Below are 12097 nucleotides of genomic sequence, written 5' to 3' on the forward strand. Positions count from 1 at the left end.
AGGAGCTTTTTGAGATTAAATAGAAGAAAATACAAAACATTAAACATGTTAACAACACAAAAGCCATATTAAACGCAGACTACTTTAGGCCTGGAAGTAGGATTCGTCACGTCATCACTGAACAACCGGATAAGTATCAGAGCACAAAGTTGCTCTGCTCATATTTGTAGCTAGCCTTCACAAACTAGAGGCAGCCTACACAAACAATAGAGTACAGAGAATTATAGAAGATTAAGAGAAGCTCTTTACATGGCATTGATTAACTCAGCTGCCGAGAACAACATCACCTTTGTGCGACCTGCATATTTTATAATAAGTGGTTTTATTGGCATACCTAATATTAGATATTATTTTGTCTTTCTGTGTTTTATTTACATTCTTTCAGTGGTGGGAAACACATTAGTGATGATTGTAATAACATTGGATCACATGTTGAGAAGTCCTAAATATATTGCTGTTTTTAACCTTACATTTACGGACCTGTTAAGTAGCTCTGCTTTGGTTCCAAAGGTTGTTGACATTTTTCTGTTTAACCATTATTATATTTCCTACAATGACTGCTTGACTTTTATGTTTTTCAGCTTTACTTTATATGCGATGCAGGCTTTTAATCTGGTTGTATTGTCCTTTGACAGAGTCATGGCTATCATGTACCCTCTGCACTATCAAATGAGAGTGAGCCACAAGCTCATTTTGTCTTTGACTGCTTTTTTCTGGCTTCTTGCCATAACTCTTACACTCATTGCAGTTGGCCTTCTCACCAGACTTTCCTTCTGTCAGTCTGTGATTATTCAGAGCTACTATTGTGATAATGGTCCTATGTATCGTCTTGGCTGCAATGATGCTACCCCTAATTATATATTTGCTGCTTTGGCAATAGTTCTTGTTCTTGGGTTTCCACTGGCATTTATCGTGGGAAGCTACTGCTGTATCGGTTATTCTTTGTCAAAAATTTCTACATTTAGGGAAAGAGTGAAAGCTTTTAAAACCTGCACAGGTCACCTTTCATTAGTGGCAATTTATTTCCTTCCTGTTATATTTGTGTATGCTTTTGGGCGTGTAATACATCCAAATGCAAGGATCATAAACCTTTCTATTGCCACTGTATTGCCTCCCATGTTAAACCCAATAATCTATGTTCTTCAGACACAGGAGATCAAAGAATCATTGAGAAGATTGTTGAAAGCTAGAGTGCAGGCTAAATTGGAAGTGTTTAGATTTAAACATTTGTAGTTCCCGATTTCTATTCTTTCATTCAATTTTATTTCTTTTTCAGTTTACTATGTAGGTGAAGTATTTCATACACAGTATTGCAGCCTTTTATGCAGCCAAAACATCAAGATTTCATTTGGAACAATAAACAATATAACTACTTTATTCACCGAAAAGCAAAATGATCTAAAACGTTACTGTCAGAATAAAAATTGACAAAAGACAGCCACAGCCAAGAACCGTAATAAAGGACATTTATTCTTGCAAGGGAGCAAAAGCATCAAATACAAGGTTTCATATTAGATTTTGTCAATTCCACCCTCCTTTGCCTTAAAACTGTCACAAAATAAATTTTTCTTTCTACAGGCATCTCACGGGTACAGTTATGAGTGTGTGTGCTGTAGTAAATAGATATTGAGTAGATAATTGAGTAGTATAATATGATCACATTTTTTTGCAACTTGGGTGTACTTCCAGGCACCGAGTTTATCTCTGACTATAATGCAGCTCTCGCTAATTAGAACATTGTATAACATATTTTTTACCCATCAGTTAAGCACGAAAATCTAAAAATGTCACAACAAAATAAAATAATAAAAAATGTAAATAAAATAAAATAAAATAAAAAATTTAATAACATAGAGTAGCAGCAGTCTCGTCATTCCTCATTTGTATTACTTTTATGGTACAGGTATAGGCTCTTAATTACTCATTCTTCTTCATGCATACTGTTATTGTATGTGTGGTTGTGCATTCAAAAAGAAGCACCTAAATCCACTAATAGTAGATAAGTTTGTGTTTTAAGTAGAGATGGCACGATACCACTTTTTTATGTCCGATACCGATACCGATATCATAAATTTGGATATCTGCCGATACCGATATGAATCCGATATAGTGTGTTTTTTAATCAATAAAACTGTTTTTTTAATATCTTGCTGCATTTTGTATAAGTTCATACTCAAGTTTAAATAAACAATAACACTAAAGCTATTCTGTTATACCTGTATGTAAAAAATACACTGCACCCAAAATATTTCATAGTTCAGCAACACTGATCAATCTAATAAACTTAAACCTACTCCATCCTCCCTATTCTGGTATTTTAAAGAGTATTTAGCAGAAATATTAAGCAACCTAACTAATAGGGTTGCAAACTCCCAGCAAAAAAAAAATAGGGAACCACCCCCCACCCTCCACCTCATGATGCTTAATCGATGTAATCAACTTTAATTTGATGCAGGGTGAAAAAAAATGCACAGAATTAAATTATTTTTCAAGAATAATTAAATAGATTCAACATCTTTCTTCAACAGAATTGCAGACTGCACAGATGGTACTTTCCAAACGGAAAAAGTACTATAGCTTACTAGGGTATATTAGACTTAACAGTTACTATATACAGTAATGGACTTGTATACATTTTACATCAGATTAAAACTTTGGGTGTAAGATTCAGATAATTATTTATTAAAAGCTATACATTTTAAATGAGAATAAGAAAGAAAAGTATGTCTTTGTGCCCCCTTTTCCCTGTTAATGCCCTATCGGCCCCCCTGGCTAAACTTTGCTAGATCCGCCCCTGCACAGTTACCAGCCGTCAGCTACGTAGAAAAGGATCCTGGTGTAGAAAGTAATATTAAATAAAAATTCTAACAGCAGCTTATCAAGTTTAAACGTGCTGCTGTTGTTCAGTCGCTGGTTTCCTCTTTCTGGTGCAAAGTGGGCCAAAAACAAAGAAGAGAGACGGACTCGCGACAGAAAAGCCGATCAGCTGATCATTAAGCAGTTTCACGATTGAAGTAGCAGCAGGAAGGTGAGGGAGGGAGAGAGAGGCAGTCGCTCCATATATCGGTTGTTAAGTTTAACATGGGAACGCTTTACAAACATTCAGAGATGAACTTACACACTTGCTTTACTTCTCTCTGGGATAACGTCCTCGGAGATGAAATGCTGGTTTGGTAGCGAGGCTACAAATACACACAGCCGCTCTATCACGTGACGCATACTGCTCCGACGTGCTACGGTTATGAGCCGAGTTACGCCGTGTCGCAAGTTTTGTGAGGTGTTTTTTTTTTTATATTTAATGTATCGGATTACATTTTTAATTTCTCACCGATATCCGATCCAGTAATTTACGTCAGTATCGGACCGATACCGATACGTAATATCGGATCGGTCCATCTCTAGTTTTAAGTGCTGACCAGGTTTATAGAAGCCTACATTGGACTGTATTAAAATGATGATATAAAATGGGGAAACTTCACCTGAGTGTAAATACAAATGAAAATCCAAAAAGTTTAATGTTCTTTGGGTATACTTCTGTAGGTGTTCTATATCATATAAATGCTTCAAATTCAGTTTTCAAAGTCATAGCATTCAATTCCCTTTATTTATTTATTTATAAATAAAACATTCAAACACTCATACACACCCTTGATGGCTGCCTCTCAAAATGTTTTTTTGAAATGATTTGTTTTCTGTCTGACTTTATGGATATTGGGTATTTGTTATGGAAACAAACATGATTAAGCAAGTAAGCCTGTATGAGAGGATTTAAGAATTACACACACACACACACACACACACACATACATATAGTCTTCTTATTATTAGCAGTTATTAGTTTGAATAATCAGGTGACTGAACTGAATATAATGTACATTTTACACACCATGGAAATATTGTAGGAAAAACAGGTTGCAGAATACACTCATGGGATCATGCCTGAAGATAAATATTGAGGGGATCTGCAAACAGTTAAAGCATGCAAGAGCTTCATCATCTGGTGTACTGCATGTGCATAACAAAACCCAGTCAGCCAGTGCTGCCACCTGTCTCATCAGCACTTGGGCAACATAAGCTTGGCAGAAATCTTACAATGGACTTTTTTAACTCTGCACTTGGGAAAAATATCACTTTTTTGCGTCCTGCATTTTTCATTATAAGTGGATTTATTGGCATTCCTAATATAAAATATTATTATGCCTTTCTGTTTTTTGTTTATATTATTTCTGTTCTGGCAAACACAGCTGTCATGGCCGCAATATATTTGGATCACAATCTAAGAACACCGAAATATATTGCAGTTTTCAATCTTGCATTGGTTGATCTGTTAGGTAACTCTGCTATGGTGCCAAAGGTTCTCGATATCTTTTTGTTTAATCACCCCCACATTTCCTATAATGACTGCTTGACATTCCTGTTTTTCTGCTATGTATTCCTTTCAATGCAAGCTCTAAATCTGGTTGCACTGTCATATGACAGAGTTATGGCGATCGTTTACCCACTGCATTATCAACTGAAGGTAACTCACAAGCTTATGTTCTCTTTAATTGCCTCTTTCTGGGTGTTTGTCATTATTGTTATACTTATTGCAACTGGCCTTCTTACAAGGCTTTCCTTCTGTGAGTCAGTTGTTATTAAAAGCTATTTCTGTGACCATGGTCAGATATACCGGCTTGCATGCAATGATTTTACACCTAGCGATATAACTGCTTGGATTTTGCCAGCTCTTATTCTTTGGCTTCCTCTTACAATTGTGTTGTTGAGTTATCTGATTATAGGCTATGCTTTAGCTAAAGTAGCCACAGTTCGAGAAAGAATGAAGGGCTTTAAAACCTGCACAGCTCATCTTTCATTAGTGGCAATCTATTTCCTCCCAGTATTAATCACATTTATTCTACGTGCAAATATAGAGCCAAATGCCAGAATCATAAACCTGTCTCTGACCTCAGTCTTTCCTCCAATGCTGAACCCTATCATATATGTTCTTCAGACACGAGAAATCAAAGAATCTCTAAAAAAGTTAAAGGGAAGAATCACAACACACTACAAAAATAGAAAAGTCAAATTTAAAAAGTAAGAATAAATTTGGCATAAATATTTTTACCCCTTTGTTTATTTAAGGAATGCATATAAAATAAAAAAAATGTTCAAGTATGTTTAAGTACTTCCAAATAGAACCCAAATTACAAATGTCCCACTTCACGGGGCAATGTGCGTTTGATTTTAAAGCACATCATGTAGCAAAGATTTGTGATTTGTAATTTTTTAAGCAACTGTAATTGTTAATGTTAGGACCAACACAGAGAGATATACAGATACTTATTCACAACTATGGCCAGTTTATGAACGTGAAAGTTTAGGAGTTTATCATAAATAAAATAAAATAAAATAAAGCCTGTTGTGAAGTCATGCACAAACAGGGAAAGCACGGAAAGGTGAAAGATTAGATTCAAAGCAGGGACCTTTATGCTGTGAGGTGATAGTGATAACTAATCACATTTATCTTTAGCCAAATGTAAGGGTTGCCTTTCTGAGATGTATGCATTGCAACATGACATATGGTTGTTGTTGTTTTTTTTTCAAAGGGAGATTCAGTAAAGCTACTATATAACTACAGAAATACATTTTAATGACTGTTTAAATAGATCATTTTCTGCTCTGAGAATATGTCAGGAAGCCTTCCAACTTCTCTTTCTTCCAGCTTCTATGTGGATATGGGCAGCCTTTGATTAGTGTTTCAAAGAACGTCCAACCAAAATGTAAATATAATGTAAAGGACTGACTAAACTGGTAGAAACCCAGAAATGTTATTTTTTGTGGCAAATAAACTGAATCATTGTGTAGTGACCCGACTGAGTAAATTCTACTTATAACAATATGATCACATGGTTTGATTACAGTGGGAACACAGGGCTACTAAAAGTGACAGACCGTGTGGTTACATTTTAACATTGGTTCTCTGAGTGAAGACATTAACAGGCCAGCTTTTGAGCTGCTCCTCGTGGTCACGTGCTGGTGTTTTATAAGCAGGAAATTTTTGAGTCCTTAAGTTGAGACTATGATTCGTATGCTTTATATTGATGAGAAAATTCGTATTCTCTCACTAATAAATTAAAAAACATTGGTGAAAATAAGTTTAAATAGCACAGGAGGAATCAGCAGTACTGAACAGGCCAATTGCTATCCGGTAATCAAGTTACACTGTAGGGTTTCTGAGGGATTTGCAGTTAGTAGTAGCTATGATGTAGTTTTCCTGCTAAAGCATAAATCCCCAGTAACAAACCACCCAAAGTGTAAACTCAAAGTGTAGACTCTGCACACTGGGTACTCTTCAAGGGGTGGAAAAGAAAATCTCGCCAGTCTGTACAAGAGCAAGGTCTAACCAAGTGTGTTAGCTCACATACTGTAATAAGTAATTTGCTGGTAATAGAATCACAGTCAGTCTTCCTGTAACAAAGGACAAAGAAACATAAGCAAAGGAAACAATAATCCTGGGAGACTACTTACAGAAAAATGCCTAAACATATAAGGTCAATGGACAGAAGGTTGTAACTTATACAAAACACTTGCACTAGGAACACTTGAGTACAACACATGCTGTACTCACTAACTGTACTCACAGATTGTCTATACCTCCTGAATCAAATCATGTTATATGTACTAGTGTCCTTAAAGCTGGATGTGACTGATAGTGAGCAGGCTCAGGGTCGCTATTGCGGGGACCCAGTATTCATGGAGTTCTTGGTAAGCTGGTGAAAGTCACCCCACTTCGGGGCTCCATTATTATACTGGGGGACTTTTCTTGGTCAACAACAGTGGGGTGTGATTGGGAGGAGTGTCCTACACCCAGTCTGAACCTGAACATATTGTCCATGACAAACAACATGCTTAAATATAAGTGTGTTTATACCTGTAAGTGCACATATGCAAGGGCGCCCTAACTAAAAAATAAATAAAAATAAATAAATAAGTAAATGGAAGCGTACAATTATTCATTTTCTGTGCTGCTGTCACTCTCACCTGGATGGTACTGGTGGCATAGCGAGAAACATGTTTTTCAAAAAAAAAAATATTTTTCCACTACCCTTTATACCATCCAGCCATTTCTGCCAAGTGAGATTTCCAGTACAACAGTGGAATATGCCACCTGCAGAAATCTTCTGATGACACTGCAGTGGTTGGGTGCATTAAGGGTGGGAAGGAGTCTGAGTACAGGGATCTGGTGAGGAAGTTTGTAGAATGGTCCGAAATTCTTTCTGAATTTCAGCAAGACAAAAGAGATGGTGGTAGACTTCTGGAGGAAAAAAAAACCTGTGAGTTGGCCCATCACAACATCATGGGTGAAGACCAATCACACCTGCTCCACTCCAAACTTCCAAGCCAGTGCACAACATCTGTCTATCTTTCCATTCCAGCCATCCATCCTCTTCTGTCTTGTGAAAAAATATTTTACCTTTGATGAGTCTTTTAACATATGTTAGCTTTTACCATTATTGACTGACTTCTGTTAACTAAATTTGCTACTTACGAGCTTATTGACACAAAGTAACAGTGCCCAACAACAAGCTTGGCAGGACAGCAAAGCCGGTATTTGGTAAGCTTAGATTAATATCAGGAGTAGAAAAAGGGTACACATTTTTCACTAAGTACCCAGCTTTTTAATTCATCCAAAACAACATGATGTTTAGTTGTATTGTCAGTCTGAGGTTGACCAGCATTCAGAAAAAAATTCAGGATAGCAGGATGGCAGTCAGAAAATATTAACCATTATGTAATATTCCTATTAGTTAAACTGTCTGCACAAAGCTGTAACCATATGGTTTGATGTCATAGGGGAATGCAAAGTGGCTATAAGGGACAGAACACAAAGGTGCTCTGCTTCCATTTGGAGCCAGTCTTAACTAAACAAGGTTTGCCCAAACAGAAAATAAAGGACATTAACTTTAACCTTACAAGATTAACAAAAAATTCTACAAATGGAATTTTTTAATTCAGCTGTTGGGAAAAACATCACATTTGTGAAACCTGCATATTTCATAATAAGTGCATTTAATGGCATAGTTAATATTAGGTATTACTTTGTCTTTCTGTGCTTTATTTACATTTTTTCAGTGGTGGGAAACACACTAGTGATAATTGTCATAATTTTGGATCATACATTGAAAGGTCCAAAACATATTGGAGTTTTCAACTTTGCATTTACAGACCTGTTAAGTAGCTCTGCTTTGATGCCAAAGCTTGTTGACATTTTTCTGTTTAACCATCACCATATCTCCTACAATGACTGCTTGGCATTCATGTTTTTCTGCTTGGCTTTTTTTGCAGCACAGGCTTTTAATCTGGTTGTATTGTCCTTTGACAGAGTCATGGCTATCATGTACCCTCTGCACTACCAAATGAGAATGAGCCACAAGCTCATTTTATCTTTGATCGCTTTTTTCTGGCTTCTTGTTATTACTATCATACTCATTGCAGTTGGTCTTCTCACAAGAGTTTCTTTCTGTGACTCTGTGGTTATTCAGAGCTATTTCTGTGATCATGGACCTGTGTATCGGCTTGGCTGCAATGATCTTACTCCAAATCGTGTAATTGGTTATTTGGCACCAGTTCTTGTTCTTTGGGTTCCACTGGCATTTATCGTGGGAAGCTACTGCTGTATTGGTTATTCTTTGTCAAAAACTGTTACATGTAGGGAAAGACTAAAGGCTTTAAAAACCTGCACAGGTCACCTTTCATTAGTGGCAATTTATTTCCTCCCTACACTATTTATCTTTACCTTTGGGAGTACAATACCTCCAAATGCAAGGACTGTAAGTCTATCTTTGGCCACTGTCATGCCTTTGACTTTAAATCCAATAATCTATGGTCTTCAGACACAGGAAATCAAAGAATCGTTGAAGAAGTTATTAAAAGTTAAAATGCAATTTTAAATTTCAACAAACAAAAAAAAGCATTCAGATTTGAACCTTGGCAGTACCCAATCATCCTTTGTGGGGGGTTTTAAAAAGCTGAAAACATAGACTAAAAATTCATATAAAATAATCCAAAATATGGCAAACAAAACAATAATGTTTCATGTCTCATAATAACAATATAACATTATATAATTGTTGTTGAAAATTGAAACTATTTAAAATGTAAAGTATAAAAATCCTAAAAACAATGTGTGAACATTTTATTGTGAACAAAGAATTGTGCTGGAGTAATACATTTACAAGTAGAAAATATTTTAAATCTAATTTCCAGGGTTGAGGTCATTTCTTTTAGTACAATGCCACAATTTATGCTATAATTTTTTGCTCTTAAAACATCATGTATACGGTTATTGTGTGTGTTTTTGTGAAATACTTTAATGTAATAGTGTATTTGATGCTGGTTAATGAACATTACAAAGCATAATTATTAATTTTAATCATTTCTTTACATTCTCATTTGACTTTAAACCACAAGGCAGTTAATAAAAGCCCTACTGTGACTTTCAGGATATCTAGGTGTGTTAGTGGAAGTTTCTGTTTTGTGTGTGGTCTTTTTATGGTGGAAACTTATGTCCAGAATATATTTTAGCTGTGACACCTTAGTATTAAATGCACTTTAAACCTGTTTAAGGTAAATAATTTTAAAAGTAAAATAAAAACTGTAAATCTAATTACAGTCTTTCTCATTTGAAAACACAACTGTATGATATTACACAGCTATTTTATTGCAAAAATCTACTTTCGTAGTACTTTAGTGTAGTACTACTGGTAGCTGTTCTAACAACCCTTATTGTATTATAGCACCACTGGAGGGGGGGTTGCGCTACTATTGTAGTAGTTGTGGGAGTCTCGTAGTGGGTGTGTGAGTATAGGGTGGCAGCCATATACTCAGAGAAACCTTACCGTTGTAACGGGCTGGCGCCGGCTACTACCGATCCCCGCACATGTATGTTTGGACAGAGTAGAGCCGTGGAGACCTGGCTTGATTGGTCTTGTGTTGCTGGCAGCGTATAAAGGTCTGTTGTTTGATTTAACTGACTGGCTTCGAGTTATCCGGTTAACCTTCACACCCTATGCCCACTGGACCTGCTAGCCGCTCCTTCCTCGCCAGACTGCTGTTACACTGTGCTCACCAGAACTTTACGGTTCAACACATAAGAAATTATACTTGACTGGCATCCACTGCTTATGGTTAATTGAAAAGGTAATAGCAGATAAAGTCCACTGCAAACAAAGACACACTGTTAACATTAAAAAGCTTGTGGCATTTACACATTCTATGTGAAAATAGATCAAATTAGTTTCCAATATGTCCAGAGATGGGAATTGCTACGAATTTACTGATTTCAATCCCATTTTCAAAGTCGATTATCAGTTTGATTTCTTATAGATAACTGGATGTTGTGTGGTCAAATGTTTGTCTGTGTTGGAGGTATTTCCCTGCTTTGTAGTGATCGGTGTGGAGGTTGTTAATGAAGTAATGTATTACACATATTACACTGGACATTTTTCTTAAGTTATGCAGTATGTTACTTAATTACTCCCAGAAGAAAGTATTTTATTAGACTGCTTGTTACTGCTGATTGTGCTGGTTAGGGATGGGAATTAATAAGAGTTTAGCAATTCCGATTCCATTATTGATATGACTTATCGATTTGATTCCTTATCGATTCGTGTTGGCTCCAGTTTGAGAGTCACCACCATCTCTAAGCAGCATATCAAAGACATTACATTCATGCAAGTTAATTATGTGCTGCGTAGTCAAATGTTTGGGCATGTTGGAGGTCTTTCCCCTCTTTGTTGTGATCAGTGTTACTGAGGGTCATTACCAGTGATGGGAATAACGGCGTTACAAGTAACGGCGTTACTTTTTTCAGTAACGAGTAATCTAACTAATTACTATTCCTATCGTTACAACGCCGTTACAGTTACTAACAATAAAATGCGGTGCGTTACTATTTTTCAACATACACACGCGGTTGAAGCTGTCTTCGGCTTACTGGGAGGTAGGAGCGTAAAATAGTCGCACAAGTGGTTCTGATTGGCTGAGTAAGTGTAAGGTAGTAAACCAATCAGAGGTAGACTTGGGCAGATGTTCACATACAAACAGATAGCACAGTAGCAAAAGTCATGGAGAGCCCGGATAATTCGAAGGTAGCATTTTTTAAGTGGAGGTACAGACATTATTTTTCACTCAAAGAGATAAAAGGCAAGAATCTGTATGTGAAATGTAACCTATGCCCTGGAACAAAGTGTCTTTCAACATCAGTTACAAGCAATTCAAATCTTACAAAGCACCTCTCAACGTCACATGCTTCAACAAAACTGGTCGCCAAGAACGACGGTGTTGATGCTAGCAGGCGCAGCTCAAACCCAGGTGAGGCTAACATGAGCTCAGCGAGCGATGGAGATGTAGCGACGCAATCCAAGCAGTCTAAGCTTGATTTCTCTTCTCCACAAACATCTGTGACTGTGACACAGACTGAATCAAACAAATTGATAGCCAGGTATGTCGTTGAGAACATGCTGCCTTTATCAACAGTCGAGTCGGATTCCTTCAAGTCTCTTCTTGCCAAGATACCAGCTAGAGGAGGGGTCGGCCCACCATGCAGAAAGACTTTTTCCAAACACATCGACACCGAGTATGCTAAAATGAATGTCGAGCTCAAAAAGACATTTAATGAGTTAGAATACGTCTCTACGACAGCAGACATCTGGACTGCATATAATAAAAGCTATTTTGGTGTAACAGTACATTGGATAAATCCACACAGCACGCAGAGAGAGAAAGCAGCACTGGCATGCAGAAGATTTAAGGGTCGCCATACGCATGATAATATTGCTCTTGAGTTGGACAACATTCACTCACACTATGGCATATCCCACAAAATAACATCAACTGTGACGGACAATGGCTCTAATTTTGTCAAGGCCTTCAAAAAGTACCAGCCAGTTGAGGAGGATGACTCTGAGAATGATGAGGATGAGGTAACTTTTACAAACATGAATGATGCCTTAAAAAACAGTGTTGGTGATGATAATGACAACGATGAAAATGTAGGTGTGATGATCACTCTGCTGCCACACCAGAGATGTGCATCACACACATTAAATCTTGTTTC

At 36.9% G+C, this 12097-nt stretch overlaps 3 protein-coding genes across 3 annotated transcripts; all 3 read left to right on the forward strand.

The window, feature by feature from the left end:
• Positions 1 to 249: 249 nt before the first annotated feature.
• LOC109203811 (olfactory receptor 1500-like) lies at positions 250 to 1233 on the forward strand. The gene has a single exon (XM_019363548.1). It carries the CDS (start codon positions 250 to 252, stop codon positions 1231 to 1233), a length of 984 nt encoding a protein of 327 aa, XP_019219093.1.
• A 2860-nt stretch (positions 1234 to 4093) lies between these two features.
• LOC109203810 (olfactory receptor 1-like) lies at positions 4094 to 5077 on the forward strand. Its single transcript, XM_019363546.1, has one exon. It carries the CDS (start codon positions 4094 to 4096, stop codon positions 5075 to 5077), a length of 984 nt encoding a protein of 327 aa, XP_019219091.1.
• Positions 5078 to 7976: 2899 nt separating this feature from the next.
• Positions 7977 to 8930, forward strand: LOC100706329 (olfactory receptor 1-like). The gene has a single exon (XM_005462346.2). The coding sequence runs from the start codon at positions 7977 to 7979 to the stop codon at positions 8928 to 8930; it is 954 nt and encodes a 317-aa protein (XP_005462403.2).
• The last annotated feature ends 3167 nt before the right edge of the window (positions 8931 to 12097 follow it).

This window comes from Oreochromis niloticus, linkage group LG10 (genome assembly GCF_001858045.2).
Source record: "Oreochromis niloticus isolate F11D_XX linkage group LG10, O_niloticus_UMD_NMBU, whole genome shotgun sequence".
Classification (NCBI taxonomy): Eukaryota; Metazoa; Chordata; class Actinopteri; order Cichliformes; family Cichlidae; genus Oreochromis; species Oreochromis niloticus.